At 23.7% G+C, this 19400-nt stretch overlaps 5 protein-coding genes across 6 annotated transcripts in view; 2 read left to right on the top strand and 3 right to left on the bottom strand.

The window, feature by feature from the left end:
- The window catches only part of LOC127290526 (retinal homeobox protein Rx1-like), a 53524-nt gene that overhangs the window by 30265 nt on the left and 3859 nt on the right, over positions 1-19400 (bottom strand). The gene's annotated exons all lie outside the window — the stretch shown is intronic.
- LOC127290523 (proline-rich protein PRCC) lies at positions 8051-9907 on the top strand. The gene is made up of 3 exons (XM_051319149.1): positions 8051-8689; positions 8761-8814; positions 8929-9907. Exons 1-3 carry the CDS (start codon positions 8198-8200, stop codon positions 9760-9762), a joined length of 1380 nt encoding a protein of 459 aa, XP_051175106.1. The 5' UTR covers positions 8051-8197; the 3' UTR covers positions 9763-9907.
- On the bottom strand, positions 10012-11280 carry LOC127290528 (uncharacterized). Its single transcript, XM_051319159.1, has 2 exons — positions 11100-11280; positions 10012-10858 (listed from the first exon to the last, which is right to left on the bottom strand). The coding sequence occupies exons 1-2, from the start codon at positions 11115-11117 to the stop codon at positions 10094-10096; spliced, it is 783 nt and encodes a 260-aa protein (XP_051175116.1). The 5' UTR covers positions 11118-11280; the 3' UTR covers positions 10012-10093.
- LOC127290522 (FAD synthase-like) lies at positions 11332-14248 on the top strand. Of its 2 annotated transcripts, none has more exons than XM_051319148.1 (10): positions 11332-11657; positions 11886-12037; positions 12110-12224; positions 12523-12587; positions 12708-12820; positions 12887-13030; positions 13099-13241; positions 13300-13506; positions 13584-13775; positions 13852-14248. In XM_051319148.1, the coding sequence occupies exons 2-10, from the start codon at positions 11923-11925 to the stop codon at positions 14108-14110; spliced, it is 1353 nt and encodes a 450-aa protein (XP_051175105.1). In that variant the 5' UTR covers positions 11332-11657; positions 11886-11922; the 3' UTR covers positions 14111-14248. The 2 variants fall into 2 exon arrangements, with proteins under 2 accessions (XP_051175105.1, XP_051175104.1); XM_051319147.1 differs by having other exon boundaries at positions 11333-11657; positions 12110-12204; positions 12464-12587; positions 13852-14244.
- LOC127290525 (putative odorant receptor 92a) lies at positions 15225-18830 on the bottom strand. The gene is made up of 5 exons (XM_051319152.1): positions 18416-18830; positions 16386-16760; positions 16013-16217; positions 15587-15742; positions 15225-15451 (listed from the first exon to the last, which is right to left on the bottom strand). Exons 1-5 carry the CDS (start codon positions 18775-18777, stop codon positions 15404-15406), a joined length of 1146 nt encoding a protein of 381 aa, XP_051175109.1. The 5' UTR covers positions 18778-18830; the 3' UTR covers positions 15225-15403.

Below are 19400 nucleotides of genomic sequence, written 5' to 3'. Positions count from 1 at the left end.
TAAATTTTTAATTATTTTTCACTAATTTTTAGTAAAATTTAACAAAAAATTGAATTAGTGAAAGAATGATAACTAATTCAAATTATTAATAAAGAAATAAAATTTAAATTTGAGTAAAATAATAAATCTCATATATATATAATAGATGTGAAAATGGAAGGAAAGAGTGAGAGTCTGTATAAGAATTGTTAAATTTATATGGATTCAATTCAGAAATTGAGTACTATATATATATATATATATATATATATATATAGAGAGAGAGAGAGAGAGAAAGACTGGAAAGTGGTATATATAAGATAGAGTAAGGAGGAACATCAGGCGCGTTGTCAAAGGAAGTGTGAACAATTTCGCGCATTGTTAAGACAGTATAATATGGATGGTAGGCGGGATAATTATTGGAGGCCGTTTGAATCTAACTGTTTCCTTCATTAACAGTCTCAGTTGCCAGGCAATCTATCTATCTTTCTCTTTCTCGTATATTTCTATCCTTTATCCATGTTCTCACCCCTCCAACACTGGCTTCAATTCTCCCCCTACTCTTGCGTCCTCTGAATTTTGCGCAGAATTACCCGCTATTATCATAATTGCGCTATTACTGATAATACCCCCTACGACTCAAGCTTTGAAACTATGTACTACGATGCGCCTAATTCATTTTCTATTTATGATGCATTGGGAGAAAGCAATTTATCGTTTTGTGTACAAGTATATATATATATATATATATAAAGTTCAACTTTTAATATATATTATTAGTTTACATATACAAAAAATTAGATATTTAATTCTGAATTTGAAATTTCGTAATTTCGTCGGAATTCCATTGGAGTTGCAAAAAATTTCCGATGGGATTCCGACGGAATTCTGATGGAATTAGGACTCTAAAAATTTTTTTAAAAATTAATCGAAATTCCGTGGAAATCCGTCGGAATCCCATCGGAAATTTTTTCCGACGGAATTCTGATAGCACCTTCAGGGGGCACTTTCCAAGGAATCTCTCCAAGTGGGCGTACACCCAGAGAAATGATATATTTGTCTCACAAATAAATATTTATTTAATTCAAATAAATTTTAAATACAAAATTTTATTTATACACCAAATAAATAGACTGTGAGACAAATATTGAATTTATTTAACTCAATTATATTATATTTGGTTCAAATATAAAACACTTTCTCTGGATGTAATAAGGTGAAATACAAAAGAAATATAATCAATTCGTTTTAATATATATTATATTGAAAAATTGCTTATTAAAAAAAAAGAGGTATGATATTCAAATAGAAATTATAATGAAAAATTTCCACGATAGAAATATAATTACGGATTCTTATCTAATATTGGAAAAGAATCAATTCATATAAAAAGAAGCTTTATATATACATATATATAGCGTTATAAGCGTTAAGAAATAATTACATTTAGTTTTGCTTTAGAAATATGCTTTTTTTCATTAACTCGTTTATATTCTTTTACGTTCAAAAGAAGGTTCAATTCTTTTTTTTATATTTTATCCCGCGAGCGTCAAAGACGGAGAGAATTATATTAAATTCGCATTTCACAGAATTGAATCAAAATTGAAAAAGCTCGATGCCAATAATCATTGAAGAAATGTACAAGATTGCCGAAACTATATATATATAAAATATTATATTTTTCTCGTTTCTTTGATAGTATATATCTATTTCTCTCTTTCGGCAATAAAATATTGACTTTCTTGCATTTTTATAACGACACGATATTTCTCCATTTTCCGAGAATATTATTTATCGAATAATGCGTGAATGTATAAATCTGTTTAAACACTCATAAAATTATTCGACTCGAATATTTTTACCCCACATGAGAGATTTACTGTTCCAATTACATATATATATATATATATAAAAACTATACATACATATTACTTCAAATTAATCATCCGAACTTTATATGCATTTTTAGCTCACTTTTTTTCAATAAATTTTTTTTTTCAATAACATTTTTTTTTAATAATAATAATAATAATAATAATAATAATAATTTTTTTTCTAATAATTCTTTTTAATAATTTTCTTTTCAATGGACTCTCGATAAATGTTCAATTTCGTATAAATATTATATGCATCTCGTAAAAAGTTATCGAAAAAAAATGTATTTAAACTTTTAAAGTGTCTTTTTGTATTTAATTTAAAAAAAAAAAATTTAAAAGCCTTTCATCTCAATAATTGCTATTATTTTATAATTTCAAATCTTAAAATTCTTTATAACTATAAAAATTATTGCCAAATGGTAATTAATCTAACAGAGGGTGTGTAAAAAAAAATTTGCAAATGAAAATAATTTTTTTTTTGAACTATATTTAACTATTTATGGAAAAATTCAAGAGAATTTATTTTAACACCTTGTACATAAGGGTTATAATTAGAGTGTAATTAATTGTTACTATGTGAGAAATAAATAAAAATTAATTTTAATTACTGATTATTACGATAATTATTTTTTTTTTTTTTTTTAACAGCAATTGTAGGAGTAGAAATTAAATTAATTACTCTACAAAGTGAAGTGACAAGTACTAATAATAACATGTGTAATTAATTTGCAAATTATTATTAGAATTTTTAACAAAAATTATACAATTTTACTAAATGCTTACAATAATTATTAATATAATAATTATTTTTATATTAATATTATTATTAATATAAGTAATATAATAATTATTTAAAATAATTTTCGTAATTGCGATGACAAAAAAAAAAATTAGAATCGGTAAAAATTGAAATTGAAGAAAGTAATAAAAGTCAACAATAAATATATAATAATTGAAAATAATTAAAATTAATAACATTTATAATTGTCAAAAATAATTATAAAAAATTCTATTCAATATTTGTAAATATGAAAACCGAGCAAGAATCTTATTTTTCACAATTTCGCGAATAAAAAGAATGATAATGCAATTTCAGAATGTAATGATTGTTAGATTAGAGCAATATAGTACATATATGGATTCTATATATGTGAAGATATATATATATAGGATTGAAGAGGTGAAATATATGAAGGTGAAATCAGTGCGGAAACATTGGCCCTGATTCGCCGTCCGTCTGAAAACCTTGCTCTTTTACGCAATTTTAGCGCTTATTAAAGTTTGCTCGCAAATGAAACGAAGCCCATATAACCTACCTAATTTAGCGAGTAGCATTTTCGAGTGGGGACCACTCCAGGAGAGGAGGCGCAGGGTTTCTATTGACAGCGGTTATTGCCTAACTGCGTACCTCCACCTAATATGCCCGCTTGGGATTTGCATACAGGGCCGCTCGAACGAAACTTGCAAATACATCCCAAACGAATCTTTAATCCCTCGGTTAGTCGTCCCCTAGTTTTTCACTCAAATCCGAATATTTTTCTCATCAATCTTTTCACTTTTTTTCAATTTTTTTTTTTTTTTATTATTTTTTTTTATTATTTTTTTTTAAATCTACCCTCTCTAATAAAACAGGCGAATTTTTTTTTTTTTTGTCAAAAAAAAAAAATCACGATAACTCCACTTTATACAAGAAACTATATAAATAAAATTTGTCACGTTCTCGCGCAGACAACAAAATAAAAAAAAAAAAATACCCAAAAAAAAAAATTATAAAAAGTACATTTTTTGCTTTCTCGTGGAGGAAGCTTTGTAGTCCTTTTGTTTATAAAAATTTTCAAAGTTTTGGAAACAAATTTTTGTCTATATGGAAACATGTTATATGAGATCCTGATCAATTGTCCGAATGTATGTATATGTGTGTGGATCCCTTTTTTGTTAAGAAGATAACTTTTAACAGGTTTTAATGGATTTAGATAAAATTTGGTAGGCTCATTTATCATATTAATATCTCAAATCAGACCAAAGGATTTTAAAAATACCCAAAAAAAAAATTTCATCGTCTTTTTTCCAAAAAATTTTTTTTAATCGAAAAATTTTTAAATAGAAAAATTTAAGGTTACATATAATAGAATCCTATTCCTTACGTCAAGATAAATCGATCGGTATTTTGTGATTATTTAAATTTAAGTTTATAGATGAAATAATTGTATTCCTTACATGAAAACGAATCGATTGGTATATATAAAATTTACAATTGAGGTAAATTTAATAAATTAATGAAAGTTAAAAATAGAAAATACACATTTTAGCTGAAAAATTGTTTATTTATTTAAATTCAAGTTTAAATATGAAATACTTGTGTTTCTTGCATTGAAATGAATCGATATAATTGTAAATAATTATAAATTATATATTATTTTTCATTAATATTTAGAAATTTCGGTTAAAATACGAATTATTGATTTTTTAACTTCCATTAATTTGCAATAGAATAAGAAAAATCAATTTTATTCGATTTTTTTAGAACGTGTCTAACAAAATATTTACTGGTACTACTGCTATAACTTATTTATACTACTGAAAAAATTTCAAACATTTAGAATGTCAGGCTAAATATTTATTTGAACTACTGAAAGCTCAAGGTCAAGTCAAGGTCGTTCAAGGTCATTCAAGGTCATTTGAAGGTCAATTCAAGGTCAAGTCAAGGTCATTCAAGGTCATTTGAAGGTCAAGTCAAGGTCATTCAAGGTCATTTGAAGGTCAAATCAAGAATGTCTGACTAAATATTTACTTGTATTACTAACAAAATTGCAAACCCGTCCAACTAAATTTTTACTTGTACTACTGCTGAGTAATACAACTGCGAAAATGGTACTACTGCTGAGTAATACTACTGAGAAAATTGTACTACTGCTGAGTAATACTACTGAGAAAATTGTACTACTGCTAAGCAATACTACTGAGAAAATTGTACTACTGCTGAGTAACACTACTGAAAAATTTGTACTACTGCTGAGTAATACTACTGAATGATACTACTGAGAAAATTTTAAACGTCTGGCTAAATATTTATTTGAACTACTGAAAGCTGAAGGTCAAGTCAAGATCGTTCAAGGTCATTCAAGGTCATTTGAAGGTCAAGTCAAGGTCATTCAAGGTCATTTGAAGGTCAAGTCAAGGTCATTCAAGGTCGTTTGAAGGTCAAATCAAGAATGTCTGACTAAATATTTACTTGTATTACTAACAAAATTGCAAACCCGTCCAACTAAATTTTTACTTGTACTACTGCTGAGTAATACAACTGCGAAAATTATACTACTGCTGAGTAATACTACTGAGAAAATTGTACTACTGCTGAGTAATACTACTGAGAAAATTGTACTACTGCTAAGTAATACTACTGACAAAATTGTACTACTGCTGAGTAACACTACTGAAAAATTTGTACTACTGCTGAGTAATACTACTGAATGATACTACTGAGAAAATTTTAAACGTCTGGCTAAATATTTATTTGAACTACTGAAAGCTCAAGGTCAAGTCAAGATCGTTCAAGGTCATTCAAGGTCATTTGAAGGTCAAGTCAAGGTCATTCAAGGTCATTTGAAGGTCAAGTCAAGGTCATTCAAGGTCGTTTGAAGGTCAAATCAAGAATGTCTGACTAAATATTTACTTGTATTACTAACAAAATTGCAAACCCGTCCAACTAAATTTTTACTTGTACTACTGCTGAGTAATACTACTGAGAAAATTGTACTACTGCTGAGTAACACTACTGAAAAATTTGTACTACTGCTGAGTAATACTACTGAATGATACTACTGAGAAAATTTTAAACGTCTGGCTAAATATTTATTTAAACCACTGAAAAAATTTAGAAGTGGTTTAAAAGTATGACTCAAGGTCAAGGTCAAGTCAAGGTCATTCAAGGTCATTTGAAGGTCAAGTCAAGGTCATTCAAGGTCATTTGAAGGTCAAGTCAAGGTCATTCAAGGTCATTCAAGGTCATTTGAAGGTCAAGTCAAGGTCGTTTGAAGGTCAAATCAAGAATGTCTGACTAATTATTTACTTGTATTACTAACAAAATTGCAAACCCGTCCAACTAAATATTTACTTGTTCTACTACTTGTACTGTGGATAGAATGTTTTCCTGGAAAATGCAAAAATTCCCTACACAGTCAAATAAAATTAAACAGCATGTCTCTATTATTTTTTTACCTTCAAAAAAAACATATTACCTCTAAAAAAAAACCCCTACCAATTAAATCTAAATTGTAAATTGCAATAAATTGCATTAAAACGAATCGATATAATTGTAAATAATTATAAATTATATATTATTTTTCATTAATATTTAGAAATTTCAGTTAAAATATGAATTTTTGATTTTTTAACTTCCATTAATTCTTTAAATTTAACTCAAATGTAAAGGTACTCAAATGTGTAAATATATATTATTATATTATTTTTGTATGTTTATTTCAATGTTAATGCTTTCTCCACGAGGAAGCAAATTTGTTTTGCTGATCGTAAACAGGAAGCAAAATATTCATGTAATGAACATCTGAATTTACAACTTGTTTTAAATATATTTTTTTAACGATTTTTAAACTTTTTTTTAACAATTTCCTTTTTATTGATTTAATTTTTTAATTAGAAAATATGAAAATTAGTTTTTTAAAAATAGTATTTATATTATTTTTTTATATCTATCTGTGATTATATTATTTTAGATGATTGGAAATTTTTTTTTCGATATAAATTATGAAAATTTAAATTTCGGGCAATTATATATGCGCACGTGATGTGAAGCTGTATGTATGTATATATATATATATATATATATGAACGATAAGCAAACGACGGCCCTGGTTGCATTTGAAACTCTGTTAACTCTCCGAATATTAGCTCGTCGAGCGAGATTAACCCCATTGTGCCCTGTTGAAAATGATGACATCACTATTAAACTCCCGTCGGATTCCGGAAATTGATTAAACTATCAAATTAGCTCTACTAATATCTACACATCAACGTCAAAACTGCCTATAATCGAGGTTCGCTTCAAATAATATGAAACTTCATTACGACCGAACAAGACTTCTCTAAAATATATATATATGTATATATAATATAAGTTCATTTAAGTATTTGCAAATTTCTCAATGAAAACTTTCACAGAATCTTTATCGATAATATAAACGAGATATTTCATATCAAATTTTGAAAAAAATATAATTTTATTATTTAGTATTATAATTATAATTTTTTAATTTATATTTATAATTCTAAATAAATAAAAATCAATTTAAAGTTTATAGTTATAATTCTAATTATTATAATAAAAATAATAATAATAAAAATTTTAGATAAAGAAAAAATTTAGAAACTTATTAATAATAATTAAAGGATCAAAATGATTAAAAATAAAGATTTAACGCTTTTTAAAAATTAAAAAATAGTAAAACATATTTGTTATTTAAAATATTTTTTTACTAAATTTTTAATTAAGTTTGCTATTTTATTTCCCTTAAGAAATTTCAAATTATGTTAAAATTATTGCAGAATAATTACTTGAAATTTAATTAATTCATTAATTAATTTAATTAATGAAAATTTAATTCAAATATATAAAACTTGATTTTTATAAAAACTTATAAATATTATTATTATTATCTTTTTATTATTATTATTATTATTATTATTTTATAGACAGTATATTATAATTATTAATTAAATTTATTTTTCAACATATTATTATTATTATTATCATTATTAAATATTATTATTAAATTTCCGAGATTTAAATTTTTTTTCAATTTAAAGAAAATTGTAAAAAAAGACCAAAAATGATTTAATTATTTTTTTTTATTTTATAATAAAACTATTGTCGGTAATTTAAAACAGATTCGTCTTCAGAAATACACGGGTGTATGAATATAGATCTTCAACAGGGGCTATTACCGACGAATACAACAATCGATCTGTTATTAAGGAATTACTTGTATTGTAACGATCAATAATAATGAAAATGACAAAAGAAAATAAAAATTTTTTAAATAAAGTGATAAACAATAATAAAACATTAATATTTCTTTGGTAAATGAAATTTTATATTCAAATTTTCCCTCGTAATTTTGACGTTTACGCTCACGCCGCCTAGTGCTGGTAATTTGAAATTTTAACAAAAAAAATAGGTTATGTTTCTCATGGTTGTCGTAGTTGTTAAAACGTCAAAATTTTAGAGCCTTTTTGTTGTCAATAATTGTGTTTTCTTATCAGAAAAAATATTAAAAAAATCGTATTTTCATAAATAATAAATTAATTGCAAGCCCTTAAAAAAAATGAGCCTCGTTGCCTATGGAAGTAGTGATGAAAGTAGTGACGAGGAGATTGTTACAAATGAAGATTCAACAAAACAATTAAATAACACGAAAAGTATAATAGAAAATAATATTGAAATTTCAAAAATTATCGATATCCCGATAAAAGATGAAACTTTACAAGAAACGAAAATACAAACAACTATCACAATAGATAATATTCCAAAAGCTGAGAAATCATTAACAAACGAAAATAGAAATCGTATTAATTTACCAATTCCGAAAATAGTTCAAGAAAAGGATTTAAATGTAAACAAAAATATTGTAAACGATATTCATAATAATGGTACGATTAATTTCAATCTTTTGCCACAACCAAAACATAAGGATATTGTCGAAACGACAATAGAGGATGATGATGATGATTGTTTACCTCCATCGAAATTATTGTTAGAAAAACCAGAGAAAAAAGAAAAAGGCCCTGTCAAAATATCCGTACCTTCTCTTTCTGATGTAAGTTATCAATTATTAATTATTAAACATTATTTATTATATTTACATTCCTTTAAAAATTTATATTACAGTTTAAAGATCTCGACCAGGAAAAAGAAGCGAAATCCAGAACTAAACCATCACAAGTAATATTTATTATTCAAATACATATTAGTAAATTTATTACTATTTACGCATATTTTTTTTTTCAATTTTTACATATTTTGAAAAATTAATAAAATCTATTTTTATAATCGCAGAAAGGAACTGGATTATTCGCTGTTCTTCCACCACCGAAATCGGAATTATTATTAAAATCCAAACCAATGGTTCCCCATGTAATTACTAAAAAAGAAATTCCAAAACCAAAACCTCAAGAGAGAAATATCATCGACAAATTAAAATTCACGAAGAAATCACAAAATTCCCTAATTAATTATGATTCAAATTCTGATGACGAGGACAATAACTCAAAAATTGATTTTTTCTCATTATCATCGACAAATGATGAAATTCCCCTATCCAATGTTTCAATTTCCGATATTGTTAATGAAACAATGAAAAATTCAAAACAATTTTCAAAATTAGAAAATAATAGTCAAGGAGAAATTAATAAAGAGACAGAGGAGGCACAAATTTCTAACAAAACACTTGTGAGTAATGTAATTAATTTACCAAGAGAGGATATTATTTATAAAAATAAAGCTCAAGTTGGACCAAAATTACCAATACCAGAACAAGATTATAATGTTGATTCAACGGGTAATCTTGTTTTTGATGAAAAAGCAATTGAATATCTTTGCGGTAAACGGGGTGTGAAGAGGAAAAATAAAGAATTTCATGATGTTGATATTATTGATATTAATGGTGAGGATATTAAACCAGATGAAAGAGATTGGATGGTAAAGGCATTAACAGAGGAACCAGTAACAAGACCAATTTCACAAGGTGCCGGACCAAGTGGTCAATCGAAAAAGAAACATCAAATCACATATTTGGCACATCAAGCAAAAGCCATGGAGGTTGAACTTAAAAATCAATGGGCCCAAAATAAACTCACTCGACAACAAACGCAATCTAAATACGGATTTTAAATTTCAAATTGAGTTTAAAATATTTTTCATTTATGTTTCCAATTTTCTTTTTAAAATACTATCAAATTTGTTTGTTTTTTTTTCAATTTGAAATTATCTTCTGTTATATTGTATAAATGTAAAAATTAAAAATATTTTTACTAAATTTTTCATTTCGATTTTAATTAATATTTCGATAAACTTAATAATAATAATAATAATAATAATAATAATAAATTTTTTAAATAAAAATTATTATAGAGAAGGAAATTTTTTTTTTATTATTTACTTACTTTTTTTATTATCTTCGGATTAAAAAACAAATAGAAAAATTTACAACTATTCTTGCGCGTCACATAAGTCTCTCAATAATTGTCTTCTCAATCTTCTCTAGTTCCTTTTTTTTACTTTCAAGGGCACTCTTTGCTTGTAATAAATTCGGCGGTAAATCTGCATATTTACTCAAATTTCTGTTTAATTCATTTAATTCATCCAATTTCTCCATGCATAGATATGATGATTTTATTATTATATCAGGATGTAAATCGTTGATATTTAAATTTTTTAATTGCTCATTCATTTTGACAATTTTACCTCTATAAGTATCTAATTTCGAAAGAATTAACAATCTTTCAGATTCCTCATTTTTCTCCTCATTCCAATTAATAATTTTCCTCTCCAATGATTGAATGGAATTTTTCACTGAATCAACTTTTTCTTGTATTCGTTTATATTTTTTAAATACAATATCATAATTCATTTTGAATTCAGCTTCTTCGCGAGTTTTTTGTTTATTTTCAAATTCCTTTTGTTGCATGTGTATTTCTAATGTTGACAAATCCATGTCGCTTAATCCTTCGACTTTTAAAATGTCACAAACTTTATTAAGACCATCTTTAATGTCATTTGGCAATAATTTAAATTCAATGCCAATTTCTTTTAAAAATAATGACATTTCATTTTCAAGTGCCACATTTTCTGCAACACTCTCAACTATTCCGTCTGTTAGTATTTTTAATTTTTCCTGCATCTCGGGAATTACATCGCTCTCAAATTGTCTTGAATCTACTGATAGTGCGGAACTGTTTGTCGAACTTAATGTGGAATGACGATCAATCTATAAAATTGAAAAAAAGAAATTTTGCCTAATTATAATTTTTTTTTCTTTTCAAATTTACATAAAAAGGAATATTTAATTTTTTTCCAAAAAAAAAATAACATTTATTACTTTATTCAATAATAATCATCAATTTGGAATGTTTATAAAGAAATTATATCTGTTTTTTATATATATATAAACGAAAAATTCAAAAAATTGAGGTTATGTTTTTGAAATGTTAATGAAAATATTGATTTACCTCTTGCGTGAAATCCATTTTTCAAATAAATTAATTCAATCAATTGAGGATATTAATATTATTGTTAAAACAAAGAGTTTTCATAATTTTTCACTTAAAAAACAACTTTTTATTTTACAAAACTAATTGAAAAAGTATAAATAAAATAAAATTTTAACTGATTTGAGATTTCAACGGAAAATGTGGTGAGCGCCTCTATCGCAATTACTGTGAACTATACATTGATCACGTGACTAAAAGTGTCATGGCGCCGCGCATGGTTGTCAACAAAAATGAGCTCTTTTGAAATTGTTTATTTATAAAACTTTTGTTGACTAAATTATTTGTAATGTATTATTACAATTTTTAATTTATTTTACATCCCGTAATTTATTTAATTGTTTACAAAATTTCCTGTTTGTATATTTAAACTCACACAACCTTGGAAGTGACCGTGAGACGACCGTCAACATGACAATAATGACTTTTATTTAGCAATTTTTTATAAATATTTATTAGTAACACATGTGGATTCAATATTGAAAAAAATTTAAGTTTGCTGAAGGAAAGAATATAAAGGTAGGTAATTGGAATTTGTAATGTTTTCGAGTGATTGTACAACATAACCTATAAGAAAGAAATTGTTTTACTTTATTTTATTTGTAGTTACTAATTGCAAATATGTTCCTTGTTTATTAATATTTAATATTGTGTTATATTTTTTAATTCCTTACAAATTATTATTAATATATTGACTGTAAATAAATAAAATTTAATTTCTTCTCAAAGATTAACAAATTTTTACAGGTGTTTTTAAAAATATTTTATTAAAAAAAAAAAAAAAATGCAATCTCTCAGAGCTTTTTACGATATTTTTGGAATTAATGTGAAAAATTACTTAAAAATAATTCGTCGTCTAAATAGTACCTTTAGTAATCATCAAACTGCCGGAATACTTAGTAAGTAATGTATTTTTTTTTTGTAGAAAAAAAAGAAATTACTATAAGTTCTATGGTTATTATTTTTTTCAGTAATTGGCGATGAAATTCTAAAAGCACAAGTAAAAGATACTAATTCTTATTTTATATCAAATCTTTTGTACAAATGTGGAGTGAAAGTGAAGAAGGTGAGTTTTAGAAAAAAAAGGTATTATCAAATTTAGTGTAAATTAAAACTAAATTTAAAATTATATAATAGATATAATTATTATAGAATGAAATTTAATTAGAATAAATTTAAATTTGTGTATAAGTAGAGCTTAATTTAAATTAGAATAAAATTAAATTCTAGTTAATTTTAATAACATTTACATTTTGTCTGTAAATTAACAGAATTCCTGTAATTAAATCCCTCTCATGTAAATTTAAGTAATCCCTTTATTTAAGATTTCAGTCTTAAGTGACGATGTTGATGAGATTGCAAATGAAATTCGTAATTTCTCTAGGAAATATACTCATGTGATTACATCTGGTGGAATTGGACCAACTCACGATGATGTAACATTTGAAGGTGATTTTACTGAATAACTTTTTTCACAATTAAAATTTTCATTATCTTGTAAATTTGTCCTATTACAATACTATTATTGATGAGAATTAATTTTTAATTTGAAAAAAAAAAATGTTTAAGGTCTTGGAAAAGCTTTTGAATCTCCACTTCATTATCATCCAATATTAGTTGATATTGTAAAAAATAAATTCGGAGTTGAGGGTGCATCTTCTCCAGGATATAAATTAGCCTACGTGAGTTTTTATTTTTAATTAAATTGATATATAATATTGTAATCAATTATTGAAAACTATTTACAGATACCAAAGGAAGCTTCTCTACATTTTGGCATAAATCAAGAGACAGGTCGACCCTTGGCTTATCCTTGTATAACATTAAAAAATGTATTTGTTTTTCCTGGTTCACCGAATTTTTTGAGAGGATCTTTTGGATCTTTGTGCAACGTAAAAAAAAAATTTTTCTAAACTATAAAAATAATTACAATTTTGATGTAAATAAAAAATTTTTTCAGAAACTTTTTGGAACTAATAAAAATTTTGTGACGACTCAAGTTTTTTTGAATGCCAGAGAGGAAGTATTTGCTGATGCTTTGACATCTGTTTCCAAAGAATTTCCCCTAGTCAATTTTGGATCCTATCCGGAATTTATACACAGGTAATGAATTTTAAAAATTCGAAAAAAATAATTTAAATATAAGAAATATTGTTTTCAGTTATTATAGAGCACGAATCACTATAGAGAGTGACACAGAGGCCATGACGCAAAAGGCAAAAGATAGATTTTGTAGTTTAATACCAACAAATATTTTAATTGACTATGATAATTCTCCAATGGAAAATTCGATAATGAAATACGAAAGATTTCTAAATAAACAAAAAGAGAGACGAAATTATTTTGAAAATTCCCTCAGGCACATTGAGTAATTAAAAGAATTTCTTTTTAATTTTTTTATTAATTAAATTCTATTTGTTTTAATTGCTATTGTTTTGTTAATAGATATATTTATCAGGACACAAATAATGTGGGAATTTATTTCGATTCAAATGTCGAATCAACTGTAATATTACATTTAGCATTTGTTGCAAACAAACGAATTCTCAAGAATGGAAATAAATTACAGATTCTTTGTTTTCAAAAAGAAACACTTTCTCCTGCAGATGAAGATTTTCTTAATCAAATAATGGAAACGTAAGCACCTCTAATTAAATAATTAAATTACAATCTAAACTGAAATTGAAAACTTAAATGGATTTTTCTTTTTCAGATACAATGCTGATATAATGTTATTTAAAGAAACGCCACAAAATGATATTGAAATTCTAAAATGGAAAATACCGAATTTAAAATTTATATTAATGGGTGCAAAATCGGAAGTGGAGAAAAGAGAAATTTATAATTTAAAAGATGATGTTCTAAATGGAATTAAAATAGAATATCCATTGATGGATTGGACCGATACAGATGTATGGACATTTGTGAGATGTCTTTCACTTGCCCATTGTCCTATTTACGAAAAAAGTTAATAAATCCTTCAATAATGAAACTGTATGAAAAAAAAATTGAAAAATTCAACTACCTCAATGTCTAAATAATTGACATTTAATTTAAAAATATATATTTAATATATTTTAGAAGAAAACTAATTGCAGTGTAGAAAAAAAAATTGAAAACTAGAAAATTTAACGTAACTGCTTGTGATATTTTGTGAATAATTAATATTTTAAATTGTTATTTTTAATTTGAGTTAATTAAAAATAAAAATAATTGAAAATGAACAAATTTAATTTTTATTTAAAAATATTTCTTCAAAAGCAACAAATAATTATCAAAATTAAATTAAATATTTGTTTATTATAAATAAAATAATAAATAAGATATATTTAGTTGCAACTTTAAATTCTTCAGTAATTAATAATTTTATTTTTAAAAAATTTTTTATTTTATATTTTCAAATTAAATAGATTTTTTATTTTATTTTTCCAATTATATATAGAAACCAGAAGCATCGTAAAAATCCAATTCTCCAGTGCAATGCAATTCAGAATAGAAAGAACAAATGTCCTTTAAATTAAATTGAAATTGATTTAATTTAAATTTAAAATTGCTATTTCAGTTTGATATTAATTTATTTTTCTTCATTTTTCATTTACTTTCATTCGCTTTTTCATGTTTTTTTTTCTAATCGTGAATTGGGTTTTTAATTTTCAATTTAATATTTTTAATTTACTTTTATTATTACTTTTTTAAGTTTTTTTTTTTATTTGATATTTATTTGCACTTTGTATCGGAAATGAATTTTTATTATTTATTTTATATTTATAATTAAATGTACGTTTTAAATAGAGTATTATTAACAAAAAGTTTTGTTTGAGCCAAAATTGTTTTTTTTACAACTGTTGTAAAGAAAAAAAATGAAAAATTAACATTTTGCCCGACTGTCTTTAACTATACTAATAATTATATTTTAACTACAGTTCGTTAATTGTGGCTTCCTAGGATAATTAGTGAAACTTAAGTAATAAAATAAACTTTTTTTTTATTATTTAGTTACATTTAATGCAAAAAAAATATTTCATTCTGTATATATAATACAATATCGTAATTTTTTTACAATAAAAATTAATGATATAACACATCTGCAAATATTTCACATTCTCTTAATTATATCCGTATATTACAAAATTTTTAAATATTTATCTCACTGATATTGTCTTTCACTACTTATATATGTGAAAATTAAATTTTTTTCAGTTTCATAGAAAAATTATCTCTCTTTTTTTTTTAAATTGCCATCAAACTTTTTTTTTACCAGCACATTACATGGATTGGATAAGATTAAAACTTGAGTAAGATACTTTCAAAATCTGCAAGGATTATATTAAATTGATAATTAGTGTTAGTAAAGATTAAATAATTAATTTGGATTAAAACATGATTAGGATGAAATTAATTTATTAAATGGGAATTATTAATTGCTATTTTATGCCTTATTTTTATACCTTAAGAAAAGTTTCTAATGACATTGTAACAATTGACAAGCCACTTAATTCAATGGGCTTGGCAGCTCTTAATATTATAAGAATTAAATATTTTTTTGATTTTATCGGTAAATTTGTCCAATTTACTTCGTAGGCCACATCAGCGATACCTGCACTCTAAGAATGTATTTAAATTAAATTTAAAAATTATTATTTAATTTAAATAATATTTATTATTTAATTTAAATAATATTTATTATTTAATTTAAATAGTATTTATTATTTAAATTACATAATAATTTCAATTTTGTTAATAATAATTAGTTTTTAAGTTAAAAATTAATTTTTATTCAAGTTGCATATTAATTATTAAAAATTTTGAATTGCATTAAAATTATTGTAGAAATTTTTTTTATTCTTTTCGATTCTAATTTTTGTTTAAACAACCTTTCCTATCATTTCCTGACCAAACCAACAATAAAGAAATATTTCAAATAAAAGACTATTGGACGATGCAATTGAGGACCAAAATTCCATTGAATTTGGACTAGCCGATGTTATTTGATAAATAACGGTACACAAAGCAATTATTGTTATTAGAAAAATTAAAATAGCCATCCAACCAAGAAGATTATTTAACTTTTTTCCAATTCTAGAGAAAAATATATATAATTTATAATAATAATAATTAATATAATTATAATTATAATTAATTATTTATTTTTAATAGCTTATTTTAAATTATAGATCTCTTATTATTATAATCGATTCATTGATATGGAAATAAATTAATACAATAAAATTATTTCACATAACTTACAAATAGACGTAAGAATGATGATGTAAGCATTCTTTAAGAATAATAAATTGTGAATTATTATCAATATTGTGATTTTTCATATTAAATTTATTAATTTGATTCAATCGATGTCTAATAATATCCAATTGACCACAAATTTGTTGCATCATACCAATAGCAAGACCATCTAATGCAACCTGTGAGTTAACCATTATCATCATTACTGTTGTTTGATGTAAATAAGTCATCCAAAAATTAAATTTTGAATCAATATTATATGGAATCCATGTTTTCATGGGCAATGAATTTTGAATGTCTTTTGATACCAATGACAAAATTATAAAATTAAATGCAAAATACATATAACATACAATAAACAGACGTATAGAATTAAATCTGAAAATAAAATCACTTTTTTCATCATATTTTAAAAAGAAACACCAATTATTATCGACTAAAAGAAATACTAACTTTATTCTAAATAAAAATGAAAGAAAATAATTTTATCAAAAATTTTCCCAAATTCGAAAAGAAATTTCAAAACCTTAGAAAATTGTTTTTACAAAGAAATAGTTTTAAAATACAACGACACTAATATTTAACAAATTTTCGCCAGGCCTCGGATTATACGACTTTTTCGACTATTTCCGACTTTTTTCGACTTTTTTTGCATTTTAAAAATTTTTTTTAGTATAAAATGCAGATCTTCTTCAGATCTTCTTTATTTCAATTAATTAACAAATTTTTAACTAAAATTCTTCACTAAATTAATTATTTTTAATAATTTTAATGAAATTCGTCACAAATTCAATTATTTCAAATTATTTTTCAATTAAAAATTTTTATGAAATTTAACAAATGTTTAAAATTAAAATTAAAAATCAAATAAAATTACCAAAAATTTTTAATTCTAAATCACAAATCAATTCAAAATCAAATAAAATTCAATTATTTTCAAAATTTTCAATTCAAAATCAACTAAATTTCAATTATTTTCAAAAATTTCAATTCAAAATCAACTAAAATTCAATTATTTTCAAAATTTTCAATTCAAAATCAACTAAATTTCAATTATTTTCAAAAATTTCAATTCAAAATCAACTAAAATTCAATTATTTTCCAAATTTCCAATTTAAAATCAATTAAAATTCAATTATTCTCAAAAATTTCAATTTAAAATTAATTATTATTAAAATTTTCAATCAAAAATCAACTAAAATTCAATTATTATCCAAAATTTCAATTGAAATTTAATTATATTCAAAAATTTTGAATTTAAAAGCTTCTAAAATTTAATTATTTCTAAAATTTTCCATCAACAATTTTTTAAAATTTAATAATTTCAATTATAACTCTTCAGAAATTCAATTATTTTTTTAAAACTATTTTTATAATATTCTTCGAAAATTCAACTATTTTAAACCATTTTTCCATTAAAAATGATTTTTAAATTATTGTATTTTTGTCCGTGATTTCTAATAAATTTTTTTTTGTGAAATCATCAAAAAAAAAATTTAATTAAAAATCACTTGAAGTTCAATTAATTTCAAGAATTTCAAATGTAAATCTTTGAAAATTCAGTTGCTTTTAAAAAATGTTATTTAAAATTATTTAATAAATTATTTTTAGTTTTGTAAATTTTAATTATTGTCTGAAAATTAACTTTTGAAATTCAGTTATTTGTTAAAATTTCAACTTTAACCCTTTTCAAAATTATTATTATTATTATTTTAAAATCTAAAAATTTTTTGTTAAAATGAAAAAAATCGACTTTTTTTTGGAATATAAATAAAACGACTTTTTTTGTGCCTTTAAGTCGATCCGAGGCCTGTTTTCCTAATTTTTTTTCAGTCTTTGGAATTTAGAAATTTAATTAAATTTAATTTAATTAAAATTATTTAGAATTTTTATAAAATTTTTCCAAAAAAAATAATAACTATACAAAAAAAACGAGCCACAATTTTTTTTCCCCCTAAAGTTCATTGTTGGACTATAATTTAACAGAAAAATTAAATTTTAACGACAAAAAAAAAAAAAAAAAAAAGACAAACCTATTGAAATTATCAATTTTTGTTTGTATGACAAATTCCTGATTATCACGTGGAGTACAATATTTTTCCAAGAGCATATCGTCAAATTGAATAATATCATTGCGACGTAATAAAACATAAATAACTTTGAAATTTAATCCAAATACTGTTACAAAGAACATAACATTTTTCATTAATGTTTCAATATCAGTTGGAATTAAAATAATATATAATAATAATGAAGCGTCAAGTGTGACAAATAGAAAAACAATTAGAAAACTATAAAAATTATAAAGTAAAAAACCCCATTGCGAACGAAGTGATTTTGGTCGCCAAAGACCGGAATATTGTAAAATTCTAAATGAAAATTTTGCTGTTATCATACTTGTGAATTATAATTTATAAATGGATTATATAATATCGTGGGAATAAAACAATTTTTATCTTAAACCTCTTTTTGCTTATAAAAATCAATGTATAATTGGTAAAATTTTTTTTTTGTTACAAGTTTTGTAAGGTACACGAGACATGTATGTAATTATAACAGTTTCTAGTTTTAGAATAATTAATTAAAACGTGCGTGTACAAATTTTGCAGGGAGAAAATATAACAAGGGAATATAGTTAATATTTAATTATTCTACGAATTATACTGTCGGGAATAAATTTATACACTTAAACTATAAGTGATTTTATTTTTGCTCAGTTCAACATCAACCTTCGTAGTATTCACTTCGTTTAAAATTATTATTAAAATAATTAAAATGTATAAAATAAAAAAAAAAATTTGATAAAAGTACAAATTTCTCATTTCTATAATTAATAATACCGAGTGATTTATTTAAAATTTATATAATTGAAAATATTTCTAAACTATTATTGGTAATTAAAATAATGAATTTTTAAAAATAAAATTCGTTTCTTAAATTTCGTAAATAAAAACGTCCAATTTTTGAAAGTTTGCAAAAATTAATTTGTTGCAATTTTAATCTTTAAATGAATTATTT

The sequence above is a fragment of the Leptopilina boulardi genome, unplaced genomic scaffold (assembly GCF_019393585.1).
Source record: "Leptopilina boulardi isolate dan_hultmark-lab unplaced genomic scaffold, ZJU_Lbou_2.1 LbouV2_70, whole genome shotgun sequence".
Classification (NCBI taxonomy): Eukaryota; Metazoa; Arthropoda; class Insecta; order Hymenoptera; family Figitidae; genus Leptopilina; species Leptopilina boulardi.
This window is presented reverse-complemented; position numbering and strand designations above follow the sequence as displayed.

Bases quoted from the DNA above. Each gene is read 5' to 3' on its own strand.
- LOC127290523 (XM_051319149.1), top strand. From the start codon at position 8,198: ATGAGCCTCGTTGCCTATGGAAGTAGTGATGAAAGTAGTGACGAGGAG. The intron at 8,690-8,760 runs GTAAGTTATCAA...TTTATATTACAG, and splicing joins CCGTACCTTCTCTTTCTGAT to TTTAAAGATCTCGACCAGGA. The intron at 8,815-8,928 runs GTAATATTTATT...TTATAATCGCAG, and splicing joins CCAGAACTAAACCATCACAA to AAAGGAACTGGATTATTCGC.
- LOC127290522 (XM_051319147.1), top strand. From the start codon at position 11,923: ATGCAATCTCTCAGAGCTTTTTACGATATTTTTGGAATTAATGTGAAA. The intron at 12,821-12,886 runs GTGAGTTTTTAT...AACTATTTACAG, and splicing joins CAGGATATAAATTAGCCTAC to ATACCAAAGGAAGCTTCTCT. The intron at 13,031-13,098 runs GTAAAAAAAAAA...AAATTTTTTCAG, and splicing joins CTTTTGGATCTTTGTGCAAC to AAACTTTTTGGAACTAATAA.
- LOC127290525 (XM_051319152.1), bottom strand. From the start codon at position 18,777: ATGATAACAGCAAAATTTTCATTTAGAATTTTACAATATTCCGGTCTT. The intron at 16,761-18,415 runs GTTTGTCTTTTT...TTTTATTTTCAG, and splicing joins AAAATTGATAATTTCAATAG to ATTTAATTCTATACGTCTGT. The intron at 15,452-15,586 runs GTATAAAAATAA...TAATCCTTGCAG, and splicing joins CATTAGAAACTTTTCTTAAG to ATTTTGAAAGTATCTTACTC.